This window comes from Bufo bufo, chromosome 1, assembly GCF_905171765.1.
Source record: "Bufo bufo chromosome 1, aBufBuf1.1, whole genome shotgun sequence".
Taxonomy (NCBI): Eukaryota; Metazoa; Chordata; class Amphibia; order Anura; family Bufonidae; genus Bufo; species Bufo bufo.
In genome coordinates, this window is record NC_053389.1 from 752,702,625 (window position 1) to 752,727,146 (window position 24,522).

Genomic DNA, 24,522 nt, shown 5'->3' on the forward strand with positions numbered 1-24,522 from the left:
CCAATCTGAGTGTGTACCGTTAATAATCACCCTCTGTTTTCTATCACTGAGCCAGTTACTTACCACATACAGACATTTTCTCCCAGTCCGAGCATTCTCATTTTATATACTAACCTTTTATGTGGTACAGTGTCAAATGCTTTGGAGAAGTCTAGATATATGACATCCATTGATTCGTCGCTGTCAAGTCTAGAACTTAAAGGATAACTGTCACATTTAGACCCTAATTTCAATTTTCATATATGTAGTTACTAATAACATGATATTCCAGAATCAGTTACTATTAGACTGACTTACCCCATATTTAATAAGATTCAGCCCTTAGCAACCAGTCTGCATAAAACTGCAATTTTACTATTCAGTTAAGATGGCCGCCACTGCCCTCACCCTGAGGCTAATCCCGCCTGCCCTCACTAGCCAGTAACAATAGCCCCCCAAAAGTGTCAGTAACCAGAGCCCTCCCCCCTAAAGGGTTAATCTCCTGCAGCACAAAGGGGTCCTCCTACCACATGTTGCTTTCATTTATACACTGAGCAGACGGCAGATCTCCCTTCCCTGGTCTGTGCTGCTTCAACTCTGCATTCTCCAGCTCTGCTGAGTGAGGGAGCGTCTGCCAAGCGCAGGGACAGGGAGAAGTGCACACAGCCCAGGCACTGTTATCAGCTGCTGGGGAGGACCTGGCTTTAATCATTTACTTACAGTCCCTGGCTGTCAGTAATCTGACCTTGCACGCAGCCTGCTTCTGCGTCCTCTGTCCTTCAACAGATAGACGGACCATGCCTAGCAACCCTATTTTAAGCACAGGTAAAAGTAGGCAGTACAGGGACCAAAAATGTGGAATTAAGGGGTAATTGAATACACAGTGAAAAGTTGAAATAGGGCCACCAAGGAGATATTAATCACCACAATCCAATACTCAAAAAAATAATAATACGACAGTTATACTTTAACTCCTCATAGAAACTGATTAAATTAGTTTGACATGACCGATCCCTCATGAAGCCATGCTGATATGGCGTTATTTGCTTATTTTCATTGAGGTACTCCAAGATAGCATCTCTTAGAAAACCTTCAAACTGTTTACCTACAACAGATGTTAAACTTACCGGCCTATAGTTTCCGGGCTCTGTTTTTGGACCTTTTTTGAATATTGGCACCACGTTTGCTATGCGCCAATCCTGTGGAACACTCCCTGTCAGTATAGAGTCCTTAAATATCATAAATAAGGGTCTGGCTATGACATTACTTAATTCTCTTAGGATACAGGGGTGTATGCCATCTGGTCCCGGCGATTTGTCTATATTAATCTTTTTAAGGTGCCGCTGGGTCAGACAACGCACCTTTAATGGGGAATTTACATTCTGCATTTCATCTGACAGTTTATTTTCCTCAGTGAATACAGTGGAGAAAAAAATATTTAATAGCTTTGCTTTCTCCTCATCACTCTCTACAATTTTCCCCTCATTACTCTGTAGTCACCTTCAGATTTATACTTTTTACCATTTATATAATTGAAGAACATTTTAGGGTTAGTTGTGCTCTCTTTGGCAATTAATCTCTCGGTCTCTAGTTTGGCTGCTTTTATTTGTTTTTTACATATTCAATTTTTTTCCCTATAGTTTTTCAGTGCTTCCGTGCTACCCTCCTGTTTTAGTGATTTAAATGCTTTCTTTTTGTCATTTATCGCTTTCTTTACATTTCTATTTATCCACATTGGTTTCTTCTTGTTCCTTAACCTTTTATTCCCATACGGTATGTACCTCTCACAATTAGATTTTAGGATGCTTTTAAAAATATCCCATTTTGCGGCTGTATTTTTATTTTTGAGGACTTTGTCCCAGTTAGTTAGGCCTATGGCCTCTCTTAGTTGGCTAAATTTAGCTTTTTTGAAGTTTGGTATTTTTGTTCCTCCCTGAAGAAACGCTCTTTTGAATGACAACTGGAAGATTGTTACTTTATGGTCACTATTGACCAGATGTCCCCTGACCTGCACATCTGTTGTTCTGTCAGGTCTATTGGTTAATACTAAGTCCAGTATGGCCGTCCCTCTAGTCGGGTCCTGAACCAGTTGGGAAAGGTAATTGTCTTTGGTTATTGCCAAGAATCTGTTTTCTTTATGAGATATACAAGTTTCAGTTTCCCAGTCTATATCTGGGTAGTTGAAGTCCCCCATAATAACCACCTCATTATGATTTGCCGCCTCGTCTATCTCGTTTAGTAGTAGATTTTCTGTGGACTCTGGTATATTAGGCAGTTTATAGTAAACTCCTATTAGTAATTTATTGTTGTTTTTAGCTCCATGTATCTCTACCCACAGTGACTCCACATGTTCATGTCCCTCACTTATATCTTCACGGAGTGTGGGCTTTAGACAGGACTTTACATAAAGGCAGACCCCCCCCCCTCTCCGGTTTTGACGATCCTTTCTAAACAGACTGTAACCCTGTACATTAACTGCCCAGTCATAGCCATCATCCAGCCATGTCTCAGTTATTCCCACTATTAGTCAGGCTTCTGGCATCAGTATACATACAATTAGGAGGTATTCATATCTTATTATGTCAAAAATAATGTTACAATATCGTAAAGATTTTATTTGATGTCAGTATCCCTTTTGCAGTCTGTAAATCAAGGATCCACAAAATACGGATGCGGTCCGTGTGCATCCCAAACTTTTTGCGAGCCCCACTGTAAAAATGCCTGTTCTTGTCTGCAAAACGGACAAGAACAGGACATGTTGTATAGTTTGCGGAACGTCCACACGTATACAGACAAGATCCGTGTGTGGTCTGCATTTTTATGTGGCTCCATAGAAATGAATAGGTCCGAAAAATACAATGGTATGAATTAGCATAAGGCTAACTGAAAATGGGTGCGGGCTGTCTATCAGACGGATTTTATGCAGTTTTGCCGCAGGTCTCACCTTTGCATTGAAAAGGGTAAAATCCGCACAATCGACATGCTGCAAATTGTAAGTGCCGCACAGCAGGCCAGTTTCTGCACAGAATGAAAAAGCAGGCAAGAATCCGCAATGAGTGCAGGTAGGTAGCCTTAGGGGCCGTCACATGTGGCAAATATTGGTGTAGAAACATGTGGGGTCCTACCACACCACTGGGCCCCGATACTCCTTGAAATGAAAGGAGCGGCAGGTCTGACATGCAAAAACTGGCATACAAAATGATACATAAGACGGGCCAGCTGGCCGCCCCTCTTTCCCACCCCCCTTTTTTAGAACTGACGTACGTGGCGTGGAAGGAGTCGCAGATTCAGCCACAGATCATCCCCTTTGCCACAGAGCCTGAGGCAGATATACGCCAAAAAGTGGCATATATCTATTTATAAATGACCCCCTTCGTTTCCAGCTTTCCGATACATTATGTGCAATGGTAAACAGTGCCATTAGAAAGTACAACTTATCAAGCAAAAAAACAAGCGCTCATACGGCTATGTGAACAGAAAAATTAAAAAGTTATGGCTCCGGGAAGCCAAGGAGAGAAAAATGAAAGCGCAAAAACAGAAAATCACCCTGGGCTAAAGGGGTTAATACTTGGCAATGTCGGGTAATCGGAGCAGCACCTGCTCTTCTGATAGAGCGCCTCTCCAGTCTGGAACATCGAGGGAGGTCCAGATCCGGAGACACCCCCCGCTCCAGTAATGCAGCACACACAAGGGTATCAGCCCTTCATGATATATCCCCACCAAATGCACTTTTGGGACATCTGAGCCCCCTCTTATATTCAGAGCACTTTTACAATATTAGGGTACAGTCATGGCCGTATGTCTTCCGTGTCCTATTCTTGGCTGCAACTGCAGACCACGGACCCACGGAAGTCAATGGGTCCACATTAAAACAGATGCAAAATGGACGTCATCCCTATTCTGCAGGTCTGCGTTTTGTGATCGTGTGACTGCCACCTTAGGGTCCATTCAGACGTCCGTAGTGCATTGCGGATCCGCAATACACCCGGCCGGCACCCCCATAGAACTCCTATTCTTGTCCGCAATTGCAGACAAAGAATAGGACATGTTAAATTTTTTTCCAGAGCCGCGGACCGGAAGATCAGGGGCGCTCTCCGGAAATGCGGATGCGGAGAGCACATAGTGTGCACTCTGCATCTATTCCGTCCCCATAGAGAATGAATGGGTCCCCATCCGTTCCGCAACCTGCTTATACGGACGTGTGAATGGAGCCTAAGGCCGAATGCACATGGCCGTGAACGGTCTGTGGTATCCCGGCCTGGAATCCTGCTGAGAGCAGGAGCGCACGGCGTCATTGGTTTTTATGACGCCGCTGCTGTACAGTAATACACTCGTATAGATCATACCAGTGTATTACTGTACAGCAGCGGCGGCATGTAGCGCACGGCGTCATAGCAACCAACGATGCCGTGCGCTCCTGCTCTCAGCAGGATGCCAGGCCGGGATACCACGGACCGTTCACGGCAGTGTGCATTCGGCCTTAGGCTGAGTTCACACTTCAGTTATTTGGATCAGTTACGCCTCTTTCACACGAACGTAAGGGCTTCATGCCCATGCTGTGGACCGCATATGGCGGTTCCGCAATACACGGGTCACCAGCCGTGTGCATTCCGCATCACGGATGCGGACCCATTTACTTGAATGGGTCCGCAAATCCGGAGATGTGGTGTGGAACAGAAGCACTGCGGAGTGCTTCTGTGGTGTTCCGTTCCACAAAAAGATAGAACCTGTTGTATCTTTTTGCGGAACGGACGGATCGCGGACCCCATTCAAGTGAATGGGTCTGCGATCCGCATGCGGCTTCCCCACGGTTGGTGCCCGTGCATCGCAGACCGCAGTTTGCGGTCCGTAGCACGGAGCCCTTACATTTGAGGGCAAGAGGCCTTATTCTGAGCCACAACCGAGTGCACCTCAAATACACAGAACATGGGGGGATCTTTCCTGAGCTCTGTGGAGGCTCACAGTCACTGATGGAAATAACTGACGTGTGAACACAGTCTTATTTACATACAATCTATCTGACATTATAGACGATAAAATGACAGGCAGTTGCTGAGGTCACGTGCTTTTTTTTTTTTAAAATCTCAATGGGTATCCTCTCGGGCCCTATTCAGGGGCCCCAGACTGCCGCTATCTCTGTGTCACACTAGCGCAGCTCAATGGCGCAAAGCAACTCAAACTCCGCCCACACGGTAGAAGTTTTTTTTAATCACGTGCCCCGCCCCCTCAGCCACACATTCGGCCGCCGTCAGCCGTTACTCTATGACGTCACCACGTTAGACGAAGGCGCGGAATTTTTGAAAGCGCAGCAAACCGGAAGCCGTGAGGTGGAGAGGTACGCGGTGTTCTGTGTGCGGGGGCTTGTTGTGTCTGCTGGCTGAGAGTAGTAGTCCGCCCCGGGGGTCTTGTATGTGTATAGAACAGCCTTCCTGTGGAGGCGTCATAGCCATGTATTATGTCCATCCAGTCATGTAGTCTGGTGACGGGGAGTATGACCCCCAGTCGGTGCACCAAGCTGTAGTCCCTCCTGTCCTCAAAGGAGTGAGGGAATATATGCAAGAGGTACCTTCTGAATTCTGGTGTCCCAGTGGAACTACAACTCCCATCATGCCTTTACAACCTGTGGTTGTAGGAACATAATGGGGGTTGTGGCTGTGCAGAGTCTGGAAAGCGCTGTATGTTCTACAGATGTGATTGCCATCCTGCCTGCTTTGTGACTGGCACCGATTATTGGGGTATTTTTCGGCGCTTGGTGTTGTTGTAGGGTAGGTACCTGCTGGTGTCCTATGGGGGTGATTACTCCGGCAGATGTTAGAGGATCTCTCGCCTCTCCCTACCTGTCTGTTCTCTTTGAATTCAGCTGTTCCTCTGTTATTTCTCCTGGAATTTTATGAATAAATTGACACAAGTGTTGTCAGTCGGGCTGCATTGCCTGCACACTGTCATTGTCCATTCACTGCTGGAAGTACCGAGCTCTGAGAAATGCAGTTGTAATGTTCATTTATTTATACATTTCTAGGAGGAATAACATTGGGCAGACTAGATGGGCCAAGTGGTTCTTATCTGCCGACACATTCTATGTTTCTATAAGAGTACGTCCACACTGGGCTGGAAATGCTAGCATTGGATGGACTTTACTTCTACATTGCAAAAGGAGAAATCTGCTGGGGAGTTAAAGGGGTCGGACAGTTTCTGATATAATGGCTATTAGATCGGCGGGGTCTAACACCCAGCACCCCCGCCCATCAGCTGTATGAAGAGAAGGCAGGCACCTCCTGCTCGACATAGCAGCGGCGAGCAGGAAGAGAGGAGACGGCGCGCGCTTCTCTTCATACAGCCGATCAGTGGTAGGTCCTGGGAGTCAGACCCCCGCTGATCTAATATTGATGACCTGTTCTGTGGATAGGTCATCAATAGTAAAAGCCTGGAAAACCCCTTTAAGGCGCCATGTCACTTCAGCAAGTGGCATTTATCATGTAGAGAAAGTTAATACAAGGCACTTACTAATGTATTGTGATTGTCCATATTGTCTCCTTTGCTGGCTGGTTTATTTTTCCATCACATTATACACGGCTGGTTTCCATGGTTACGACCACCCTGCAAGTTGGTTGTGTTTGCACACTGTAGGAAAAAGTACTGACCTCTCTGGTGGCCGGGACTATGGGACCTGCAGTAATTATAATGGAGAATCATAATACATTAAAGGGGTTGTACCAAGGTATCCCTGGTTGGTAGGGGGCTGACCACTGGGACCCCCACCTATGCCGAAAATGGGTGTCCCTTTCCAAATTCACTTGTGACCATGGCATCCGAGCATTTAGTTACTGGGAGTGGGGTGCTCTTGGTGACCAAACAGTTCGGTTTGGTCTAATCACAATCTGCTGCCTGAATACAGTGATTCAGTATGGGGAAGAGCGATGACATGACGATTGTTCCTCTCCTATACTGAGGAGGAGATCGCCACGTGTAATAGCAGCGGCCTCCTCCACCAGCGAGCATGCAGTTGCCAGGAAGGAACGCTTCCCTCCCAATCACCTACAGAATTGGGCTGTCAAATAAACCGCTTAGCATGAGGGGGTCTGTATACTGGGTCCCCATTAGTCACTAGACAAGCAGTCCATTGCTGTAGCCTCCAGCATCGTGCAGTAAACTGAACAAATACATGTTATTTTCCAGCAATAATTATGTCAATGTTTTTCTTTAGCAGGCATCATGAACACATCAACTCCTCAGTCAGGGGGGCGGCAGAAGCCCCTGTCCCCGGCAGGTGTATACCTCTCTCCAGCCACTAGATCACAGCCCATCAGTGCCGCAGGGACACCCACTTTACAGAACTTCACCAGCAATGATGATGAACTGGAAAGGAGACAGAGGCGGAAGTCCAGGGTGATCGACTTACAGCTTAGCAATGCAGATTCCCCTGCATCTGTTATCTCCCCCGCACAGAGGTGAGTGCACCTAGAAAGAGTCTGTTCACATGCTGCAGAATTCTGGAATAACCAGACTGGTTGATTTAATTGATTTGACAAATAATTGATGATTGTTGTTTAAGGGTACTTTCACACTAGCGTTTTTCTTTTCCGGCATTGAGTTCCGTCACAGGAGCTTAATACTGGAAAAAAACACATCAGTTTTATCCTAATACATTCTGAATGGAGAGCATTCCGTTCAGGATGCATCAGTTCAGTCCCTCTGACGTTTTATGGATGGAGAAAATACTGCAGCATGCTGCAGTTTTATCTCCGGCCAAAAATACTGATCACTTGCCGGATTCGGCATTAAGTGTTCAGGCAAAACGGATCCTGCTTTCCAGTCTGCGCATGCGCAGACTTTTAAAAATGCAAAAAAAATTTTTATATACCAGATCCGTTTTTCCGGATGACACCTGAGAGACGTATCCAGTATTTCAATGCATTTGTTAGATGGATCCGAATCCGTCTGACAAATGCCATCAGTTTGCGTCCGGATTTCCAGAGTCCTCTTCCGCAAGTGTGAAAGTACCCTTAAAGGAGCGTTACAGATTTCCACTTGCTATAAAGCTGGTTTGTAAAGTTACTTAATGACGCATCCCAGGCAGATTGTGAACATAACCTGGTAAATACTTTATTGCATTAATGAGAATTCTATTTTATACTGCAGTTCATCCTTAGGATGCTTACATCCACCGTAACTGCAGGAATCTCTCGTTTCGCCACTTGCTGTTATAAAATATGCAGATTGGTTTAATATCCTCACAATAATGTTGAAACCATGTTTCAATTAATTTCCCTAATCTGCAGCCACTTAGCTTGGTGGTCCTACTGTGAATAGTCATACAGGCTGGAACAACATAACCCACTTAAAAGAAAATGAGCAATTTCCATCAGTATTGTGCTTAATGTGCGCATCATTATGGAGGTTTTCGATTAAAGTTGAAGTTACCCATCGGAAAAATAAACCATGAATGAATTTGCCCTGAAAATGAAACATGTACACTCGTTGATACAAAGGCAATATCAGCCAATGCTTTTTGAAGCCACGACTTGAATTTATTGCGAGTATTTCTAACTTCGGTACGCTTCCGGTAGTTAAAAACAGTCTTGTTGGGGCTGAAAAAAAAAAACTGTCATAGATACCATCCAAAAAACTACATTTATTCTGGTAAAATGACGGAAACCTGACAGACCCCATTACTGTCAATGGCGTCCAATGGGTGCTATTGGTGGGCACCATGTGACTGATCAGGCTTTGTTTTGTTTGTACCTTTGACGGAACAGAAAAACTTAATCCCATATGTTCTTTATTACAAGCCATGACTTACATTAAAGGGGTGGTCTCCCCTGGAATATGGCGATATGCCACCAGTGTCAGATAAGTGCGCAGCTGACCTCCATTCATTTCTATGGGATCGGTAAAAATAGCCAAGCACAGACTCGGCTATTTCCAGCAGTTCCATAGAAGTGAATGGAGCGGTGGCCGCACTTTCTTTTCATTTCTATGAGACTTCTAAAAATAGTGGAGTGCACCACTCAGCTGTTTTCGGCACTCCCATAGAAATGAATAGAGGTCAGCCACACATGCATGGTGCATTCTTCTGAACTTTGGGTGCTGCGTTCTCGAGATACGCCACCTCTGGGACCCGCACCTATATAGCATGGGTGGCATGTCCTAGCAGTATGCCACAAGTTCCAGGTGCAACCACCCCTTTAATTTCTAGACCACTTTAAGTCAATGAGACACAAGGAGAGTAGATATTTGTAAAGATTAATAACAAAGTGGAAGGAGGGTGGAGAAGACGTAGGCAGAATTGCCTCTTGTATGGGTAGTTGAACTGCTACATGTCAGGTTTCTGTGTTAACAGTGAGAATATACACTGCTCAAAAAAATAAAGGGAACACTTAAACAACACAATGTAACTCCAAGTCAATCACACTTCTGTGAAATCAAACTGTCCACTTAGGAAGCAACACTGAGTGACAATCAATTTCACATGCTGTTGTGCAAATGGGATAGACAACAGGTGGAAATTATAGGCAATTAGCAAGACACCCCCAATAAAGGAGTGGTTCTGCAGGTGGTTCCAACAGACCACTTCTCACTTCCTATGCTTCCTGGCTGATGTTTTGGTCACTTTTGAATGCTGGCGGTGCTTTCACTCTAGTGGTAGCATGAGACGGAGTCAACAACCCACACAAGTGGCTCAGGTAGTGCAGCTTATCCAGGATGGCACATCAATGCGAGCTATGGCAAGAAGGTTTGCTGTGTCTGTCAGCGTAGTGTTCAGAGCATGGAGGCGCTACCAGGAGACAGGCCAGTACATCAGGAGACGTGGAGGAGGCCGTAGGAGGGCAACAACCCAGCAGCAGGACCGCTACCTCCGCCTTTGTGCAAGGAGGAACAGGAGGAGCACTGCCAGAGCCCTGCAAAATGACCTCCAGCAGGCCACAAATGTGCATGTGTCTGCTCAAACGGTCAGAAACAGACTCCATGAGGGTGATATGAGGGCCTGATGTCCACAGGTGGGTGTTGTGCTTACAGCCCAACACCGTGCAGGACGTTTGGCATTTCCCAGAGAACACCAAGATTGGCAAATTCGCCACTGGCTCCCTGTGCTCTTCACAGATGAAAGCAGGTTCACACTGAGCACATGTGACAGACGTGACAGAGTCTGGAGACGCCGTGGAGAATGTTCTGCTGCCTGCAACATCCTCCAGCATGACCGGTTTGGGATTGGGTCAGTAATGGTGTGGGGTGGCATTTCTTTGGAGGGCCGCACAGCCCTCCATGTGCTCGCCAGAGGTAGCCTGACTGCCATTAGGTACAGAGATGAGATCCTCAGACTCCTTATGAGACCATATGCTGGTGCAGTTGGCCCAGGGATCCTCCTAATGCAAGACAATGCTAGACCTCATGTGGCTGGAGTGTGTCAGCAGTTCCTGCAAGACGAAGGCATTGATGCTATGGACTGGCCCGCCCGTTCCCCAGACCTGAATCCAATTGAGCACATCTGGGACATCATGTCTCGCTCTATCCACCAACGTCACGTTGCACCACAGACTGTCCAGGAGTTGGCAGATGCTTTAGTCCAGGTCTGGGAGGAGATCCCTCAGGAGACGGTCCGCCACCTCATCAGGAGCATGCACAGGCATTGTAGGGAGGTCATACAGGCACGTGGAGGCCACACACACTACTGAGCCTCATTTTGACTTGTTTTAAGGACATTACATCAAAGTTGGATCAGCCTGTAGTGTGTTTTCTCGCCCAGTTTCCTTGGGGGACACAGAAGACCTTGGGTATAGCTCATCTCCATAGGAGGCGTAACACTAAGTGAAAACTGTTAAGCCCCTCCTCCACAGCTATACCCTCAGCCTGGAGAGAGAGAGACTGACAGTTTTTGCTGTTTTCTCCTTTGTTTAAATTTTGATTTTTACTTTTTTCTTTTCTTTTTGTTCCAGACCATCAGGGACAACAGAGACGCACTAGACCTCTCTGTTCTCCCGGGGTTGAGCTGCGCCAGTGTCGGTCACCCGCACTGCTGCCTCCCCCACAGAAGGCAAGGTGGATCAGGGCAGCCCAGCTCCCCTACATCCCGCCAGCGTAAGGGTCGCCTGCACGCCAAGTCCCTCTTCCAGCGTCCTGCCACTACGGTGCCAGTAGCTGAAGGGGCGACCCTGCTGGAACGGACCGAGGGTGAAGACGGCTGTGGTAAGAGAGAGGCTTCTCCAGCCCTACGTCCCCCCCCCCCCCCCCCCCCCCCCACCCCGGTCTCCTGCGTGACTGACCACCATACTGGGCCTCTGGACCCTTCCCCTGCTGGACCTAGGCTGGCCTATGGGGTGCTGCAGGGCGACAATCTACTCCCTGCTCCCTCTCCTCCCTTCCTGGCCTTCATAGGACATCGCAGTTCCCACGCTAGCTGCAGAATGCTGCGACATAGGTTCAGCCACATTGCCTACCGGCGTCCCTCCTGGGAACGCTGCACTCACATCAGCGGGCACCTGGTCTCAGGGTCCCCATCCCCTTACCGATGCTCTGGGCTGGGGGCCCGTTCCTGAGGCAATGGCGTAAATTTTGCAGGCCTGCTGGGCCGCACCTCCGGCGCTCCTTCCCGGCCTGCTGGGCCGCACCTCCGGCGCTCCTTCCCGGCCCCCGACTGTTCTGGCCTGTGGGGTGGACTCCCGCGGCCGGCATTTGGCGATCCCGGCCGGCCGTCGGCGAATTCGGGTTGGCCGGGCGCCGCAAATTTTGGCCCAGGCTTCGGGCCTACTGGGCCGCATTCCGGCGCTCCACCTGGGCCCCTGACTCTCCGGTCCGCGGGGTGGGCTCCCGCGGCCGGTATGTACAAGCAGTCCACTCCGGACGCGATTCCTGGCGGCCCCGGTCAGCCGGATGCCGCAAAAAATTTAGGCCCCGGCTTCACGGCCTACTAGGCCGCAAAATTCCGGCCTCTGTTGGAGGGGGCGGGAACTTCTCCAGGCGCGAATTCTTCCCGCCGGGGGGTTCCTCCGCCCCCAGGGGATCGCAGCGCCGCCCTCCAGCCGGGATCCCTGTTAACTCTTTAGGTACAGGCCGGCTCCCAATGGGCCTGTATGGTTGGCCCCCCCCCCCCACTTTTTTTTTTCCTGTCAGAGAATCTGTGCTCTATATGGTGGCTCCCCTTTAGCCTCAGAGAAGGCTGTGTTTAAAAAAAAAAAATTCTTCTGGGCTGCGCAGGATGCTGCAGCCTCATATCAGTAGTGCATGCCCTCTTCCACAGGCGGCATGGTGTTGCGCTCCCAGCCTGCGTCGCTGCTAGGGCTTTTTCCCCTTTTAGGCGGTTTTCTTGCTGTCTTCCAGGATACGGCGCTGGCCAAGTACATGCGGCCCTTCCGTAGGCAGCATTCATCACCCTCTCCAGTTAGGTGCCTGCCATGTGCATCCCCCCCCTCCTAGGCGGGATACTGCACTCTCCCTGGCTGCCGGCTGGCCATGTGCATAACCCCCTTCTTAGGCGGAATACTACACCTTCACCGGATACGGTGCTGGCCATGTGCACGACCCCCTTCCATAGGCGGAACACTGCACTCTCACTGGATTCGCTGCCGGCCATGTGCGTGACCCCCTTCCATGGGCGGAACGCTGCACCGTCACTGGATTCACTGCCGGCCACGTGCGTGACCCCCTTCAATGGGCGGAACGCAGCACTCTCACTGGATTCGCTGTCTGCCATGTGCGTGACCCCCTTCTCTAGGCGGAACTCTACACTCTCACTGGATCTGTTGCGATCATGTGCATGACCCCCTTTTTAGGCGGAATACTGCACTCTCACCGGATACGGTACTGGCCATGTGCACGACCCCCTTCCTTAGGCGGAATGCTGCACTCTCACGGATGTACTATGTTTGTACTATGATGTACTATGTTATGTACTATGTTACTATGCTACACTCTCACTGGTTTCGCTGCCGGCCATAGGCATGACCCCCTTTCATAGGCGGTATGCTGCACTCTCATTGGATTCACTGCCGGCCTTGGGTATGCCTCCTTCCCTCAGGCGGCATACATACATGTTTTCTCGCAGGTACGTTGCAGGCCATGTGCATGAACCCCATACATGGCAGGGTGCTTGCACTCTCGCTGGATCCGCTGTCGGCCATATGCATGACCCCTCTTCCGTGGGCGGTGTACGCTCTCTCGCTGGATTCGCTGCCAGCCATGGGCATGCCTCCTTTCCTCAGGCGACATACGCACATTCTCACTGACTGTGTTTGTCTCCCGCCAGTACGTTGCTGGCCATGTGTATGACTCCCATACATGGCGGGGTGCTCGCACTCTCCCTGGATGAGATGCTGGCCATGTGCATTACACCCCCCCCTTCCCCCTTTTTTTCTGGGCAGCATGCTACACTCTCATCGGATACGTTGCTGGCCATGAGCATGGCCCTCTAACATGGGGGGAACGCTTGCACTCCCATTGGATACGATGCTGGCCTTGTGCGTGACAACCGCTCATTCCATGGGCAGAATTTGGCACGCTCATGAGATTCATGGCTGTCCTTATATGTGCTGTACTGGACTTGTACATGTCCCCCTTCATTGGCAGAGTAGTTGCACTCTCGCAAGTTCAGTGTTGGGTGTATTATTGCACATTCACTTAATGCTAAGATAACCCTGTGCATGTCCCCCTTTCTCTAGGTGGACCTCCTGGTTTCCTGCTGGATTATATGGTATGTCCTGCTTCTCTGAAGTAGGTACGGCCTGAGGCATCACTCCCTTTTGGGACGGCCTTTGCACTCTTGCCGACTGCAGTTTGCCAGGTACATTCCCCCCTTTCGGGGCGGACTGCTTGCGTTCTATCGCATGCCATACTAGGCTTGTGCATAACTCCTTTTCAGGTTGCACTTTGCAATTCCATACATGCTGTGGCATTCTGTGGCTGGCCCTTTTCGCTGAGTAACCTTTTTGCAGTGAGCGGACGTTCTTGTGCGCTGTTTGGGCCGTATATGCCTTCTCCTCCTGTAGGTGGGTTGGCCTTCTCACTGCTTACGGGGCTGCTTGTACGTATGCCTCACCTCCTTCCTGCGACATACGATGCTTGCCACAAGTCTTGCACTCGTCTCTAAGGAGTTCATTCTGTCCACCTGACCCGGACGGGCTCTACTTGCTCTCTGCTGCACGAGCTGGGTGGTACTCATTCATTTAGTTGGCCCTTCATCCCAGGGAATGTTCGTGGTTCCTAGATGTGTGCGTCCTTCTGCGACATTGCTTCCCTGCGCTAGGGGTCACGTGATCGAGAGTGCTGTTGTCTGCAGCGCCCCTCGAATTCTTTGTTGGCTCTGGCGGGACTGCGGTTCCCTTGCATACTGCAATTTCCTCCTCTTCGGATGCAGTGTGGTATGAGTCATTCCTCTTGGCGCCTCTACGCTTCAGTCTGATCTGCTACCAGGTTCGGCCGCTCTTCTCGGGAAGGTCACCCAACTTCTCTTGGGTGCTCGATTACCCAGGTCCGGAGGACCTCCACCTTGGGTTCTTCAGGGTATTCGCCTTCTGCGAGGCGGTGAACCGGGCGTCTCTGTGTAGCGGGGTTCTGCTTTTGAGCTGTCCTATGGCTTCCCTGTTGCCCACTCTTCCTTTCGGTTGGAGGGTGTTATGCCGGCCTCTGTCTCGACTACCTTATCTCGCCGGCTCTGTTTGGCTCCCGCTCGGTACAGATCACTCCGATGTGGCTTCTGCCCCGCCAGACTTCAGAGGCTGTTCCTTCACTGTCCTCCCCTCTGGGGAGAGCATGGTTGTTCATGTGGATGGTTCCGGTGTTCCTTTTGGCCTCGTACGGTCTCCCTTGTTCACACTGGCCGTATTAGCTGTGTGCCTATTTACCGAGTCTACCGCGTTCTGTCCTCCCGCTGGGTGCAGATTGCGTTTTTCCATTCTAAACAATGGTCCTGCTGTAGACTTTCCTTCTCGGTAACTAAGGGGGACTACCTTTCGGTTCAGATTGTCCTTTGATCTCCCACACCGGGACTGTAGAACGTGGCTACATCAGCATGGACTTTAGCCAGGCTTGTCCTGGCATCTGGCGGATGCTGGGCGGACCCTTTGGTTCCTTTCCGTCTGTCCTTCTGCTCCCCCACTCGGGTGGATACGGGACAACGTTGCTCGGGTGCCGACGGGACCAGTTTTGTCGACCCTTCTGCCCGTGTTACTGGTCTGCGCCTGATCACATTGGGTTTTTGCCCGCTTGCCAGGCGACTCCAGCGGGCTCGCTACTGTTCGCTCCTGGCTGTGTTTCGTCCAGGATCTGTCGTAGGACTTGGTTTTTTTTGTCTGGGGTTCTGTGGGAAGCTGTGCATTCCCCACTCTGACTTTCTCTCCCCATGGTTCTGTCTTTTTCCAGTCCGGCCTGGGACTGGGACTCCTTTACTTGAGGTGTCAAGTGTCGGCGCTGTTTTTCCTCTTCCAGCGTTCCCCGGCCTTCTGGGCCTGTCAAGACCTTCTTCCTCTGAGTGGCTCTTTGGTTCCTCTGTACTGTCCTCCGGTACCGCCCTGGGAACTACATGCTGAGCTCTCGGCGCTCCAATCTTTTCCTTGGAGCAGTTACAGAAGTTCTCTCTACCCCTTCTGTCCTGTACGGTTGTGTTTCCGTAGCCGTCGTGTCTCTGATGGGTGCCTGAATGGCTGCCCTTCTTGTTCCAAGCCTTCTGTCTTTCCCCGGGACAGGGCTGTTCTACATCCCGTTTTCTTCCTTCCTTCCTTCTGAAGGTGGTGTTTGCCTTTCGCTTCAACACTTCACCGTTTTGGACGTTGTTTGGGCCTTGCCGTTTTTACTTGGAGATCTCCGACTCTTGTCGACGTTCGGTCTCTTGGGTTTCCAGGAGGTCCGCGCATAGGGTTGACGGACTCCAGGGGGGTTTTCCTCCGCTTTATCAGATTGGCTATTGCTGAGGTTACCGCACCAGGGGCAGGTTTCTGCTTTGGTGTCACCGTTTATTTCACCAGAGCGGTCGGTGCCTCCTGGGCCAGAGGCATTGGGCTTCGGCCATGCATCTAGGCAAGGCGGCCACTGGTCTCCTTGCACGCCTTACCGTGTTCTACAGGGTGCATACTCTGGCTTCGGAGGATGCTGCCTCGGCCCGCCTGGGTCTGCAGGCGGCGGTTCCTTGATGCCTTTGGGTGCTTCGCCTTGGAGCTGTGGTCCCTCCCCTTTTGGACTGCTTTTGAACGTCCCAAGGTCTTCTGTGTCCCCCAAGGAAACTGGGCGAGAAAACGAGATTTTTGTATAACTTACCAGTAAAATCTCTTTCTCGCTCTTTCCTTGGGGGACACAGCACCCACCCATTCATTGTTTTTCTCTGTACGGTTTCCGAGTTTTTGTTACCCGTTGGGTAGTTGGCATGTTGGTTCCTTGTTGGACTTTGCCTTTTCTCACTACTTGGACACGCAACTGGCAGTCTCTCTCTCCAGGCTGAGGGTAAAGCTGTGGAGGAGGGGCTTAACAGTTTTCACTTAGTGTCACGCCTCCTATGGAGATGAGCTATACCCAAGGTCTTCTGTGTCCCCCAAGGAAAGAGCGAGAAAGATTTTACTGGTAAGTTATACAAAAATCTCGTTTTTCCACTTTAATTTTGAGTGTGACTCCAAATCCAGACGTCCATGGGTTGAAAAATTTGATTTCCATTTTTTTATTTTTGTGTGATTTTGTTGTCAGCACATTCAACTATGTAAAGAACAAAGTATTTCAGAAGAATATTTAATTAACTCAGATCTAGGATGTGTTATTTTTGTGTTCCCTTTATTTTTTTGAGCAGTGTATTTGCTATAGCGACTCCAATTGGCAGTGTGAACATGGCCTATAAGACTGGAGTTAAAATTTTCATGTGAATTGCACTAAAGCATTTTGCCCCATAAGATGTGTATAGCTTTGTTGGTGAGAACCCCAACCCAGTGCAGTGTCTTAAGACATAACATACTCTTACGGTGTCAGCTTCTTCTACTTATGGTGTCTCTGTGATTGATATATGTTCTGTTAGTGTTGGTTATTTATATGCAGTAATAGCCTATATTCTGTACCCACGACAGGTCCGAAGCAATATCACTTCTCATGCCCAAGCTGAGCAATTCCCAGATCTCAGACCATTACTCTACCTGCATCAAGCTGTCTCAGGAGAATGTATGTCCTTTGTTCAGCACTGATAACAGTGAGCATGCATATAGTGTACATGAGCATATAGATGTGCATTGCAGTATTATATCGCTCAACTATGTCATTTACTCCAATGTCTGCTGCAGAGAATAACAACAAAGAACGCGTTTGGGCTGCACCTGATTGATTACATGGGCGACATCCTCAAGGAGAAAGGAAGCGAACTGACGAACTTCAAGGTCGATAGGAGATCTTTTTATCGTGTACTGAGACCTAATGATTGCACCGTTTTCACAACTGACCTTACCTTTACAGGTTGCTGCAGGAACTCTTGATGCAAGTGCGAAAATCTATGCAGTGAGAGTTGATGCGGTACATGCTGATGTGTACAAAGTATTGGGTGGTCTTGGCAAAGATTCCCAAGGGCCAGAGGAATCAGAAAATCAGGGAACCGGTATGTAGAGGTCAATTAGTGATGTGGTCGTCGGTTTATCTATTAGACATAAAAGTGAATAACCGATTTATCCAATAGGAAAATAAAATTCAGCTTGGTGAGGTATGTCTCTGGTTTCATATATATGGCAGCCAGAGGATATTCCAATCTATTAGACTTTAGTAGTAGAGGCAAGCATTGCCTTGAAAGACTTCTCTACCTTTTGAAACTCGTCAAGAACAACTACAGTAATACCTTACTTATGTAAGCAAGTGTAGCATCTCAGAGTCCTACTGGGCTGGGAGGGGGGGTGGGGCTAGTTGGGCTGAGCTGCAATACCAAGCACAACCACTACACTATGTACGGTGGAACACTATGATGAGGATGATCTATCCTGAAGATAGGTTATCATTTTCTGGATAACCCTTTTGAGTTCACAAAGGATATAATTTTACTATTAGGCTGGGTTCACACGGGCGTTGCGGGAACACCCGCTATTTTTCCGCGCGAGTGCAAAACATTGTAATGCGTTTTACACTCGCGTGAGAAAAATCGTGCATGTTTGGTACCCAAACCCGAACTTCTTAACAGAAGTTCGGGCTTGGGATCGGTGTTCTGTAGATTGTATTATTTCCCCTTATAACATAGTCATAAGGGAAAATAATAGCATTCTGAATACAGAAGGCATTGTAAACTAGCGCTGGAGGGGTTAAAAAAATAAAAATAAAAAATTTAACTCACCTTAGTCCACTTGATCGCGGCTCGGCATCTCCTTCTGTCTCCTTTGCTGAACAGGACCTGTGGTGAGCATTAACCACCTCAGCCCCCAGTGCTTAAACACCCTGAAAGACCAGGCCACTTTTTACAATTCTGCACTACACTACTTTCACCGTTTATTGCTCGGTCATGCAACTTACCACCCAAATGAATTTTACCTCCTTTTCTTCTCACTAATAGAGCTTTCATTTGGTGGTATTTCATTGCTGCTGGCATTTTTACTTTTTTTTGTTATTAATCGAAATTTAACGATTTTTTTTTGCAAAAAAATGACATTTTTCAGTTGTAAAATTTTGCAAAAAAAACGAGATCCATATATAAATTTTGCTCTAAATTTATTGTTCTATGTCTTTGATAAAAAAAAAATGTTTAGGTAAAAAAAAAATGGTTTGGGTAAAAGGTATAGCGTTTACAAACTATGGTACAAAAATGTGAATTTCCGCTTTTTGAAGCAGCTCTGACTTTCTGAGCACCTGTCATGTTTCCTGAGGTTCTACAATGGCCAGACAGTACAAACACCCCACAAATCACCCCATTTCGGAAAGTAGACACCCTAAGGTATTCGCTGATGGGCATAGTGAGTTCATAGAACTTTTTATTTTTTGTCACAAGTTAGCGGAAAATGATGATTTTTTTTTTTTTTTTTTTTTTTTTCTTACAAAGTCTCATATTCCACTAACTTGTGACAAAAAATAAAAACTTCCATGAACTCACTATGCCCATCAGCAAATACCTTGGGGTGTCTTCTTTCCAAAATGGGGTCACTTGTGGGGTAGTTATACTGCCCTGGCATTCTAGGGGCCCAAATGTGTGGTAAGGAGTTTGAAATCAAATTCTGTAAAAAATGACCAGTGAAATCCGAAAGGTGCTCTTTGGAATATGGGCCCCTTTGCCCACCTAGGCTGCAAAAAAGTGTCACACATCTGGTATCTCCGTACTCAGGAGAAGTTGGGGTATGTGTTTTGGGGTGTCATTTTACATATACCCATGCTGGGTGAGATAAATATCTTGGTCAAATGCCAACTTTGTATAAAAAAAATGGGAAAAGTTGTCTTTTGCCAAGATATTTCTCTCACCCAGCATGGGTATATGTAAAATGACACCCCAAAACACATTCCCCAACTTCTCCTGAATACGGAGATACCAGATGTGTGACACTTTTTTGCAGCCTAGGTGGGCAAAGGGGCCCATATTCCAAAGAGCACCTTTCGGATTTCACTGGTCATTTTTTTCAGAATTTGATTTCAAACTCCTTACCACACATTTGGGCCCCTAGAATGCCAGGGCAGTATAACTACCCCACAAGTGACCCCATTTTGGAAAGAAGACACCCCAAGGTATTCCGTGAGGGGTATGGCGAGTTCCTCGAATTTTTTATTTTTTGTCACAAGTTAGTGGAAAATGATGATTTTTTATTTTATTTATTTTTTTCTTACAAAGTCTCATATTCCACTAACTTGTGACAAAAAATAAATACTTCCATGAACTCACTATGCCCATCAGCGAATACCTTGGGGTGTCTTCTTTCCAAAATGGGGTCACTTGTGGGGTAGTTATACTGCCCTGGCATTTTCCAGGGGCCCTAATGTGTTGTAAGTAGGTAAATGACCTGTGAAATCCGAAAGGTGCTCTTTGGAATGTGGGCCCCTTTGCCCACCTAGGCTGCAAAAAAGTGCCACACATGTGGTATCGCCGTACTCAGGAGAAGTTGGGGAATGTGTTTTGGGGTGTCATTTTTCATATACCCATGCTGGGTGAGATAAATATCTTGGTCAAATGCCAACTTTGTATAAAAAAATGGGAAAAGTTGTCTTTTGCCAAGATATTTCTCTCACCCAGCATGGGTATATGTAAATCGACACCCCAAAACACATTCCCCAACTTCTCCTGAGTACGGCGATACCAGATGTGTGACACTTTTTTGCAGCCTAGATGCGCAAAGGGGCCCACATTCCTTTTATGAGGGCATTTTTAGACATTTGGATCCCAGACTTCTTCTCACGCTTTAGGGCCCCTAGAATGCCAGGGCAGTATAAATACCCCACATGTGACCCCATTTTGGAAAGAAGACACCCCAAGGTATTCAATGAGGGGCATGGCGAGTTCATAGAAATTTTTTTTTTAGCACAAGTTAGCGGAAATTGTTTTTATTTTATTTTTTCTCACAAAGTCTCCCTTTCCGCTAACTTGGGACAAAAATTTCAATCTTTCATGGACTCAATATGCCCCTCACGGAATACCTGGGGGTGTCTTCTTTCCGAAATGGGGTCACATGTGGGGTATTTATACTGCCCTGGCATTCTAGGGGCCCTAAAGCGTGAGAAGAAGTCTGGAATATAAATGTCTAAAAAATTTTACGCATTTGGATTCCGTGAGGGGTATGGTGAGTTCATGTGAGATTTTATTTTTTGACACAAGTTAGTGGAATATGAGACTTTGTAAGAAAAAAAAATAATTTCCGCTAACTTGGGCCAAAAAAATGTCTGAATGGAGCCTTACAGAGGGGTGATCAATGACAGGGGGGTGATCAGGGAGTCTATATGGGGTGATCACCACAGTCATTGATCACGCCCCTGTAAGGCTTTATTCAGACGTCCGTATGCGTTTTGTGGATCCGATCCATCTATCAGTGGATCCGTAAAAATCATGCGGACATCTGAATGGATCTTACAGGGGGGTGATCAGGGAGTCTATATGGGGTGATCACCACAGTCATTGATCACTCCCCTGTAAGGCTCCATTCAGATGTCCGTATGCGTTTTGCGGAACCGATCCATCTATCAGTGGATACTTAAAAATCATGCGGACATCTGAATGGAGCTTTACAGGGGGGTGATCAATGACAGGGGGGTGATCAGGGAGTCTATATGGGGTGATCACCACAGTCATTGATCACGCCCCTGTAAGGCTTTATTCAGACGTCCGTATGCGTTTTGCGGATCCGATCCATCTATCAGTGGATCCGTAAAAATCATGCGGACATCTGAATGGAGCTTTACAGGGGAGTGATCAATGACAGGGGGGTAATCAATGACGGGGGGTTATCAGGGAGTCTATATGGGGTGATCAAGGGTGAATAAGGGGTTAATAAGTGACAGGGGGGGGGGGGGGGGTGTAGTGTAGTGGTGCTTGGTGCAACATATTACTGAGCTGCCTGTGTCCTCTGGTGGTCGATCCAAACAAAGGGGACCACCAGAGGACCAGGTAGCAGGTATATTAGACGCTGTTATCAAAACAGCGTCTAATATACCTGTTAGGGGTTTAAAAAAATCACATCTCCAGCCTGCCAGCGAACAATCGCCGCTGGCAGGCTGGAGATCCACTCTCTTACCTTCCGTTCCTGTGAGCGCGCGCGCCTGTGTGCTCGCGTTCACAGGAAATCTCGGCCATCGCGAGATGACGCATATATGCGTGACTCTGCGCAGGGCTGCCACCTCCGGAACGCGAATCTGCGTTAGGCGGTCCGGAGGTGGTTAATTACAGGTAAAGGACCTTTGGTGACGTCACTCCGGTCATCACATGATCCATCACATGATCTTTTACCATGGTGATGGATCATGTGATGACCGGAGTGACATCACCAAAGGTCCTTTACCTGTAATTAATGCTCACCACAGGTCCTGTTCAGCAAAGGAGACAGAAGGAGATGCCGGGCCGCGATCAAGTGGACTAAGGTGAGTTAATTTATTATTTATTTTTAACCCCTCCAGCGCTAGTTTACTATTCATTCTGTATTCAGAATGCTATTATTTTCCCTTATAACCATGTTATAAGGGAAAATAATAATGATCGGGTCTCCATCCCGATCGTCTCCTAGCAACTGTGAGTGAAAATCGCACCGCATCCGCACTTGCTTGCGGATGCTTGCGATTTTCACGCAACCCCATTCACTTCTATGGGGCCTGCATTGCGTGAAAAACGCAGAATATAGAGCATGCGCCACCAATGTTTTTACGATTGGGATGGGGTGGGGGGCGCACTGCGCCACCAATGATTACTACTGGGGGGCTTGGGGGGTACTGCGCCACCAATGTTTTTACTATGGGGGTGGGGGGCGCGCTGCGCCACCAATGATTAATACTGGGGGGCTTGGGGGGCACTGCGCCACCAATGAAGATAAGTCTCTCAATCATTCATATACAGGAGGCGGGAGCTGGCTGCAGAATCACATAGCCGGCTCCCGACCTCTGAGCGGTAGCTGCGATCTGCGGCACCTAAGGGGTTAACTACCGCGGACCGCAGCTAGTACCGCTCATAGAGGTCGGAAGCTGGCTATGTGATTCTGCAGCCAGCTCCCGCCTCCTGTATATGAATTAATGAAACACTTATCTTCATTGGTGGAGCGGTGGCCACAGCCCCTCCCCTCCTCTTATCTTCTCGGCTCTCATTGGCGGCAGCAGCAGCGGGGGGAGGGAGACACTGCTTCCTTCTCCCCTGTGCTGCGGAGGGAACACAGAGAGCGCTGACGGCAGCGTGATCTGTGTTCCCAATACGTTATCGGTATATCGGCAAAATAGATGCCAATACCGATAACGGTCAAAATCCTCAATATCGGCCGATAATATCGGTAAAGCCGATAATCAGTCGATCCCTAATCTGAACAGCCCCATTGAAATGAATGGGTCGGGATTCAGTGCGGGTGCAATACGTTCACCTACCGCATTGCACCCGGCGGAAATCTCGCCTGTGTGAACGCAGCCTTAGAGTGGGAGTTTTTAGCCTCTAAGTATTAAAGAATGTTTTTAACCCGTGGTAAGAAGCAGAGATTTTGAAAGTGAGGGAGTAAAACACAAAATACATGAGAAAGTTGTGTAACTAAATCTATCCTAGTGACTGAAGGCTTCCTCTAAGACTGATGTTGGTTCCTTTTATACACATTTTGTATCTTTTCTTGTTTGTGCTGTATTTGACAGATGATGCTAGTAAAGAACATGAAAATAAAAAGCAAAGGAAAAGGCAGCATTCTGTGGAAACCATTGAGCAGAACCTCAACAACATTACCCGTTCAGCAACAGACAGAGTTGATCAGGTAAGTGCCCACAGGTATATTCATGATTACAGACAACACGTGGGCTCATGGAAAGTTTTAGGGCAATATGCTTAATAACTCATACAAATAGGGTATTACCATATGGTGCAGCCAGTAATGGAGATGCAGCTGTAATAATCCCTCAGTCTTTTATTAACTGACTGCAGAGAAGATTTGGGGTGAAATATATGTAGCTGCAGTATCTTATAAGAAAATGGAGGGAAAGAGCAGCAGTGTATGTATGGCCAATGTGGAGAAAACACATGGGGACATTTGTCTACCAGTCCCCTTGCCCTGGAGTAGGATGCCCCTAATTTATTAAGAAGCATGTGCCACTTAATAAATTAGGCACATCCCTAAACCCTCTGTGCGGCAGAAACTCAAATCTGTGCCAGCCAGGGGCTGGCGTAGACGTGAGCTATAATTTCTGCTGTGATAGGCCCACCCCTCCTAATAAAGTGGTGAGGTGATGAAAAAGTCGCAAGGCATAAGGCAAATATGGCGAGAGCCACAGTTTTGGTGTAAACCTTTTGATGTCCACCATCTCTTTTCTGCAGGTTGACCCTCTCTTTCAGAAAGCAGCTGCTTCATTTGATGAATGCAGTACTGTAGGCGTCTTCCTCACTGCACTCCGGTGCTGCAACTACCGCAGTGAGCTACATTTTGATGATTACTTGATCCCATTAACCACCATTGAAGAAGAAACCTTTCCTGCTCCCAACTCTGTGGACACTGCTGAGCTGAAACGTAAGTCATCCCATATAACCTTTATGTGCTGCCTATTTACTAAATGGGTCACTGTAATATTTATATTTTTTTGTGATGAACAGGGGCTATTGGCAGGAGAGGAATTATATAAACCTCATTGCAAATGTTTAAATAGTTCACAAACACTTGGCTTGCTTATTATTAGAATCTAAAAATAAAAGGTGTAGAATCCAAAAATAAAAAGTGTTACTTTACTTTTTTTACTTCTGCAGCTCTGTTGGTTAATTGTGCAGAAAAGCATCCATTATGTCCATCGCTCTCCAAATTTCGGTTGATGCAGCTGGATGGGGATGTAAAAGATGAGGTATAACAAGACAATCCTTACGTCTTCAGCGGCAACACACAGAACTGTACACTTCAATGTAGCTATTCACACATGCTTCTTTTTACTAATATGCATGCCTTATCCAATAAACCAGGGATGGCCAACCTGCCGGTC

The 24,522-nt window shown here is 47.8% G+C and overlaps 1 protein-coding gene across 2 annotated transcripts in view; it reads left to right on the plus strand.

The window, feature by feature from the left end:
* Window positions 1–5,195: 5,195 nt before the first annotated feature.
* The window catches only part of NCAPH (non-SMC condensin I complex subunit H), a 49,260-nt gene continuing 29,933 nt past the window's right edge, over window positions 5,196–24,522 (plus strand). For both annotated transcript variants that reach the window (XR_005775641.1, XM_040414484.1), the window contains exons 1-8: window positions 5,196–5,314; window positions 7,184–7,427; window positions 17,013–17,103; window positions 17,223–17,315; window positions 17,392–17,530; window positions 23,200–23,315; window positions 23,873–24,062; window positions 24,296–24,387. Coding sequence is in view for 1 of the 2 variants with exons in the window: in XM_040414484.1 (XP_040270418.1) it covers window positions 7,192–7,427; window positions 17,013–17,103; window positions 17,223–17,315; window positions 17,392–17,530; window positions 23,200–23,315; window positions 23,873–24,062; window positions 24,296–24,387 (957 nt within the window). In the remaining variant the exon portion in view is untranslated. The remainder of the gene's footprint in view (window positions 5,315–7,183; window positions 7,428–17,012; window positions 17,104–17,222; window positions 17,316–17,391; window positions 17,531–23,199; window positions 23,316–23,872; window positions 24,063–24,295; window positions 24,388–24,522) is intronic.